At 30.5% G+C, this 7772-nt stretch overlaps 1 protein-coding gene across 2 annotated transcripts in view; it reads right to left on the bottom strand.

Annotated features, from left to right (window-relative positions):
- Positions 5627–7772, bottom strand: part of LOC105168716 (4-coumarate--CoA ligase-like 7) — a 3349-nt gene continuing 1203 nt past the window's right edge. The window contains exons 2-6 of one of the 2 annotated variants that reach the window (XM_011088853.2): positions 7259–7448; positions 6936–7081; positions 6396–6463; positions 6191–6293; positions 5627–5827 (exon numbers count right to left, since the gene is read on the bottom strand). In XM_011088853.2, the coding sequence (XP_011087155.1) occupies positions 5714–5827; positions 6191–6293; positions 6396–6463; positions 6936–7081; positions 7259–7448 (621 nt within the window). In that variant the 3' untranslated portion in view covers positions 5627–5713. Of the gene's footprint in view, positions 5828–6190; positions 6294–6395; positions 6464–6602; positions 6755–6935; positions 7082–7258; positions 7449–7772 lie in introns of those variants that run through there. The other variant, XM_020696466.1, reaches the window with a different exon arrangement.

The raw sequence follows: 7772 nt of genomic DNA, 5'->3' as shown, positions 1-7772 counted from the left end.
TCAAATTTATCTTTCTACTTTTATTTTTGGTAAATTGTCATGATAGAATTAAAGGCTTAATTTTTACTATCCGATATATTAAAAGATGGCAAAACAAGTACTCTATATAAAAGCGGCAAATAGTATTTCAATTTTTTTCTTTTTTATAATTATAGGACTCTAGCCATCAAATTTTTAAAGTGGACAGAGATTGATTACCTGGATAAAAATTAAAACTTATAATAAAAAACCAACAGCCCCAAAGATTTGTTTTTATTTTATCCTGCAGCTTACATGGAAAAACTCTCTGCTTCATAAGCAATAACATGGATTACAAAAGGAAAAAGTACATTTTTATTTGGGGTTTTTTCACTAACTGAATATTTTTTTGTTTCTCTTCGGTCAAGAAAACAAACTCTAAATTTACATTTCATAATAGCTATTATAGCACGATATCCATATATGCAGATAATAAATAATTTTACTAACACAATAAAAAAAATAAAATACATAAAATTATAAAAAATAAAATTAGTATTTTATAGATAATCATAAGTATATAAAAAGTTAAATTATTATTTTGTATAATTATTTCTTTAAAAAAATAATGTCACCAGTTGGGCATCAAACAACGTCCTCGGTGGACGACATCGTTCGTGCTCCTCTGCTGGGGTAGGCGTCGCCCCCTTCTATGGGGGACGGTGGTCTGGCGATAATTTTTTTAATATTTAGATTAATAATTTTATTTTTATAATTTATACTTATACATAATATAAATTCAAAGCTTATTTTATACAAATGTTTTTTCATATCAGCGCTCATGTGGCAAGTTATTTTTAAAACATGTCGGCTATTTTATTTTTTTTTCAATTTAAAAAGTTTTAAATTTATACGCATCATAACTCTTAAAAATTTGATGATCGAAGTTTTGTAATTGTCAAAAAAAATATTTAATTTCGTGGTACTATTTGTCAACCCTTTATATAAATTAAGTCTTTGTTTTGCCGGCTCCATATAAATATAATTAAGCCTAGAATTAAATATTCACTTATATAAATTGTATCTATAACAGTACCTATACGCTAGGCCTGTTTATAAATCTTACACTTGACAATAACCGGTTAGTACATCTTTGGATTAAAATATTAAGAAAAATACGATAGTGATCCATTAATTATAGAGTGGTGGTATTTTTAATCTATTTAATTTGAAAATTGCAGTTGAGGACAATATATGGCTAAAACAAATGACACATTTAGCTCAAATCTACCCGAAAAAAGCTACATTGGCCGAAAATTATCACATTACATACATTTGTAACTATTTTTGTTTTCCAGCCACTTTTGCTGACATGGAGAACACAAGGGGAAAAAAAATCTAATTTTGGCCCTATAACTATAGGAAGGTAGCACTTTCGATTCTGTTTAATTTGAAAATGCAATTTGCTGATTGGAAATAAAATAAAAGGTAAATTTAGTCCAAATCTCATCTGAAAAAGCTATATTAGTGGAAAACTATCGTATGTCTTGCAGATGACCTATTTAATTTTTCCATTCTATTTAACTGATATGGCATGACGAACGTGAGGAAATGAAATTTTATTCCTATAACTATGTGGGGTTTGGTCAAATGTTACTAGAACAAAAACGCCACATTAACAAAAAAACTAATGGAAAAAATTAAAATTCTTAAATTAAAAGAGTCACGTGACAAGTATATACTGATTTTCGACGAATTTAGCATTTTCCAACAACACCTACATTAAATATGATATTTTTTAATTATAATTATTAATTGCAAACTCAAAATTGAAGAGGACCAAAAAGTGTGACCTTCCTAAAATTATAATACCAAAATTGTATATAAATTGCATTTGTACCCTTATATATAGCAAAAAATATGTGCTTTACGTAGAAATATTTGTACAACTGGTCTATGTAACAATAAAATATAAGCATATTTTTACGAGGATAAGTGATAATAATTCCATCCTAATTGCAAACCCTACAAAATGCAAATCCACATTTTTCATATATATATATGAAAAAATACAATTTATTCTCTGTATTAAGAGAAAATTAGCAATTTACCTCCTGTATTAAGGGAAATGAGTAATTTACCCCCTTGTGAAAAATAAAATAGTATTTTACCCTCTGTATTATAAAAAATATCTTTATTCCCCTAGGTTCAACAGTGCATTACACTCGCCCTGTGTGCATTTGGGCATAATTTTTAGCAATAACAATATTATATATATATATATATATATATTTTATAAAAATAATATTAATATATTAAATATTATATATTTAGTTATATAAAAATAGTATATATATTTTTTCCCTTTCTTCTTCACTGGACTGCCGCCGCCGTCCTGCCGCCACCATCTCCCTCCCCTCGCGCCTCCTTCACTGCCGCCCCCTCGCGTCCCCCTTCCACTTCCCCCTTTCTCATTCCTCCTCCCCCTTCGCCACACCCTTCATCCAACCCCCTGTCACGCCTAGATCGCCCCCTGGCCCAGTTCCGTTCTCCCCATCAATCTCTCTCTCTCTATATATATATAATATATATATATATATATTATATATATAAATAGTTTTTATTATAAAAGTATAAATCTAATTTATTCAAATTTAATTATATATGATATATCATTTTAATTTATAAATTCAAAAATTTTAAACCGTTGATTTGAAAAGATAAAATCTACACCGCTGATTTATTAATTAAATTTGGATCATAAATTGATCAAGATCCAGCGGTCATTAAATAAGGATATCAATATTATTTTAAATTTAAAAAAAATAAAAAGTGCGTGTACGAAACTTGTAAATTGCTCTATTTCTAATAACATAAGGAGTTAAATTGTTGTTGTATTTTTTACAAAGGGATAAATTGCTAATTTCCATTAACACAAAAATAACTGCATTTAACTCTCTCTATATATATCGAAACTACATACATGGTCAAGAATGAATGTTAATTTTTTTCGCTTTTAATTTTTTCATAAATTCTTAGTTACATCATTGTTTTAAACTCTAGAGTCAGTGTAGGAGAACATATGATAGTGTAATTGACGGTTCTTGAGACGAAAATCTAGAGATGATTATTTTTGGGGGAACCCATGAATTTAGACACAGTAGTAAAAATGAATTAACAGATGGATTTTGCATTAGATTGTTTAAATATGCATACGGATTCAGAGACAGTTTATGATCCATCTTAAAATCAAAGACAGAGTTTACCTATCAGCCAGCCATTGGACATTTAGTATTGAATGATGTAACAACCATGCCCTATAAAAACTCCTTCCGCATTTGAATTTAGAAGATAATGTTGGCAATTGGTGTACGACACTAAAAAGAATACTAACAGGTCAAAATTATCCTTATTGTAAATGTGAAGATGTCCGAAAAACGTGGAATAAAAGATCGAATTAGAAGCACACAGCCCAAGTTCTTAATGTGAAATTAATGCGAGTGTTTTCCTACACGTTTTTATCTTATCTATAAAGATAGTGTGGACAAGGACAATTGTGTACAATCCACGAAAGTGGTGGAGGCCGCACCCCACGAGTTTCCTCCCACGAATAAAAGTTCAAATCGATATTTGCACTTTTCTCATTTGATATTTAATGTAATTATACGTATTTTTTTATAATTTAAAAAATCTCATCTAACAATCTTAATGTTGCTTTCGTGATTCGTCTAATAAATTAATTCATTTGTTAGTCAAATTTCACTGAATTTGCTGATATTAATAAAAATAAAATAAAAAATATATATTTACCCCGATTCACTTATTAATGACTTATTGTATGTCAAATAAATCTTTTCATAATTATCCTCATACATCTTTACACGTAAATGCATATGAAAAGATATATCTTCATCGTTATAAGGGTAGTTTAGTCTAACAAAAATTGTTTGACCTACAGTAAGTCAGTAATAAATCAATCGAGGGTATATATCAATTTTTTCATTCAGTTTTTCTATTAATATCAGCAGATTAAGTGAATTTTGACTAATTGAGTGACTAATTTGTTAGACGAAAGCAAATACTAGGGGTGTTAGATGTAATTTTTTAAACCACATGAAATTTACGTGTAATTATACCAAACCTAAGGTTAGGAAAGTGTAATTAACCCAAATTGAAAATGAATATAAAAGAACAAAAGAATTTATCTAGGCCGTGTTTGAATGGGACTTTCCAAAATATTCTGCGTCCGAAGAAGTCATTTTTGTGAATAAGCTTATAAGGGTGTCCCCCATTTTTGGAAGCAATTAGTTTTTTAGATACATTTTGGATTGAAATATTTTTTAAAATATAAAATATTATATGAAACCGGTGTGGAAGAAAAATTGTAATTTATAGTGGGAAAAATTGTTATTTGATCATGTAACTATAGAAGGGTGGTCATTTTAGATATGTTAGCATTCAATTTGCTAATTAATCTTATAATTTCAAAACTATGGCACATTAAGGATAAAATTCATCAAAAACATGCGAGGGGTGCATGCTAAATTTCAACGAGATTTATAATTATTAGCGGGTTTTATTCTTGATATGCCAATTTTTTAAAATAAATTATAGGGGTTAGTTGTCAAAATAAATTATAACAGAATTAAAATTGTTGCACTCTATAGTTGCTCTTATAATTTTCTTAATATTCGACCAAAAATTTTCTTTTTTTTTTTTATTTTCCAGAAAATTATTTCATGCATATAGTATCTTGATGCCTTTCATAGGGAAAAACTGTAGTTTGGTTTCGTAATTATAAGGGGTGGCAATTTTAATCTTGTTTGAGTTCAATTCGACAAGTAAAATTTATAATTCAGAATACTTATTTTTTTAAGGATAAAATCGACTGAAATTATACATCTGATCAGAATATGGTGCTCATGAAAGGGGCACATATCAAATTCGATCAGAGTAGCACTTTTTACAAATATTGTCGTTAATGTGCTAATGTTTTTAAAAAATTATAGGATTCAATTGTTAAATTTAATTCCAAAAAAACTAAACTTACCTTCCTTTTGTAATAAGAAGATCAAAATTGCAGTTTGTCCAATTCATAATATAATGGATGATTGATTGATATTTTATTTTGTAGACAACTCTTTGAGGCGACATAAAGGAACCATCATGGTCCTTGAAAACTATACCAAAAAAATTAAATCAAGAGCATAAACAGCCCAATCAAACACAACCTTATTAGATGTTGGTTTTTCATGTCTTGTGTGCCAAATAAGTCAAACTCCTTTGATTGTTTTAATGTATTTATCGTATTGCATAAATAATTGCAGTTCTCACGGTGTAATTTTAGTCCCATTATTTACGAGATTTTGAAAAATTTTCACAACTTTAATTTCAGTTCTCCTACCAGCTTCGATTAAACAAGAAAAATCCACGCGTAGGTCACGTGTTCACTTGTTTTTCCAATCAAATTTTCAGTGGAAGTTGGTAAGTTTATGCAAGTTATGTCTAGTTCGAGAATTTTTCATAAGCAATGGGGTTGAAAATATATTGAACATGAACTAGGAGACGAAAAATGCAATTTCCACTGGTATTGTTGATAACAGCACTCCCTTTTGCCTCTTAATCAATATAAAGGAATTTGTTTGATCATACCTATACTAGGATAAAATGTTGGAATTTATTACCATATCATTGAAAGCAAAGAAAATATGCAAACGTTGTACAAATTTATTATCAGAAGTGATGATATAATGATTTACAGTTTGGACAAAAATCTGTGTCTGAGTTCCCTTCTCAAAATCTTTCCTGCGGCTGACTTTGGGATTTCTTCACTGAAAATCACCTTCCTCAACCTCTTGTATGGTGCAACCTATAACCATAACACACAACCAAACCCAAGGAAAAAAAAAAAAGAAAAAGGAAAAAGTGATTAACTAATGGAAACTAGTCAAATGAATTAACCTTAATTATACATGAGTAAAGAATTATTGGTTGAAATTAACTCAAGAATGGTGGGAAATTAAAGTATATTCAAGGGTATTTTAGTCAACACACATGTTGATAACCAATTGTAGTTATTCTATAGGCCTCCCATTCAATTAATAGTGTCGATATAATACAAATGAATCGAGTGCGAAAATATCGAATAATATATATTATGTTAAAAAATCAACACAGTGTGTGTCCCACTGCGAGGGTATCTCAATAAGTACGATGAGTTCTTATGCATTACCTGCTTTGCAATGAAATCTTTGGTCTCTACTTCAGTTAGTGAACTATACGATGATCGAACAACAAAAGCAATCGGGACTTCGCCAGCATCAACATCAGAGAGTCTACAGTGAAAATATTTGGGAAATACAATAAAATTTGAAATAAAAAATTTAATCTGAACTATATAGACCTTAGAGAAACGAACTTCTTTCATTAATACATACCCTATAACTGCAGCATCTTTTATCTCAGGATGAGTAAGAAGCAGCTCCTCAAGCTCGGCTGGTGCAACCTAACCCAGCCCAAGAAAAAATTATCATTTTCACTGAATTTTCAACCAATCACAATTCAGTGATTTTCTATTACAAATTGTATTATATTTTATTATTTCATTCAATATAGACACCTCATTAGTCTTCTAATTCATGTTATTTATATTTTTATAAGACTTTTATTATGGTTTACTACAGAAAATAATAGCTCGCCACTAATAATTCATCAGGTCCTAAATAAGGCTTGATAACTTATCCGAGCCTCGGGGGTGTGGTTGTAAAATCCAACCCCATCCCACATTTTGTCAAATCTGGTAAACACAAAACAAAAAGAATTAGTTTATCCTATCTCATAATTTTAATTCAATCGGACTCTATCAATCATTTATTCTACACATAAAAACAAATGGCCGTTGTCCTTGAATATTTAAATATAGATAAATCAAGAAGCACAATGTAGTTAGTAGAAGTGAAAGTAAAAAATCAAAATACCTGAAAGCCTTTGTATTTGATGAGCTCTTTTAATCTGTCCACAACATGAATCCTTCCCTCATTATCAAAATAACCAAGATCTCCAGTATGCAGCCACCCTTCATCATCTATAGTTTCCTTAGTCGCCTTCTCATTCTTGAAATAACCTGAAAAAAATAATAATAATTATAATAATAATAAAGACAACCATTACTTTGAGAAGTTCAAATCCTCTGTTTCTTTTTTTTTTTTTTTTAATTTTAAATTGTATTTCATTCACTGGAGGATTATCGATCAGGGAATTTGAACCGGGCTTCAAACGAGACCGTTGATGCAAACTATACCTAGCATTACGTTGGGCCCGCGAACCCAAATTTCGCCTTTCTGGAGAGGTGGGAGAGGCTGCATTCTTTCCAAATCCATTATTCGGGCTTCGACTCCTGGATCGAGCATTCCGGTGGAGCCCGAGTGCTGCGAACTCGCCGCTGCGTTTTCCAGGGAGACAGCCCCACAAGTCTCTGTTAGGCCATAGCCCTGCCTCAGGGCAAAACATAAAATAATGTTGTCTGAATCAAGATTCCGGTTTCATGGCTGTTTAGTTTATCGATACTCAAATCTTGATGACGATGATGCCAGAAATATCGCACAGTTCGCATCAGATTTGCATAAAGAATCAACATTCTGATGCAGGACAGCACAGATAAAAATACAGAGTAGTGACTCAATCAGCTCATAGTATCCAAAATATAGAGAGTAATTGGACAAGAATACTTCTATTTAAGTGACTGTGGATTTTATACACGTCGTAGTCGTAGGGCCTTCCTCGTCAGCATCAAGAAAAACATAGTGAAAGGAAAG

This window comes from Sesamum indicum, linkage group LG8 (assembly GCF_000512975.1).
Source record: "Sesamum indicum cultivar Zhongzhi No. 13 linkage group LG8, S_indicum_v1.0, whole genome shotgun sequence".
In the NCBI taxonomy this organism is placed as follows: Eukaryota; Viridiplantae; Streptophyta; class Magnoliopsida; order Lamiales; family Pedaliaceae; genus Sesamum; species Sesamum indicum.
This window is presented reverse-complemented; position numbering and strand designations above follow the sequence as displayed.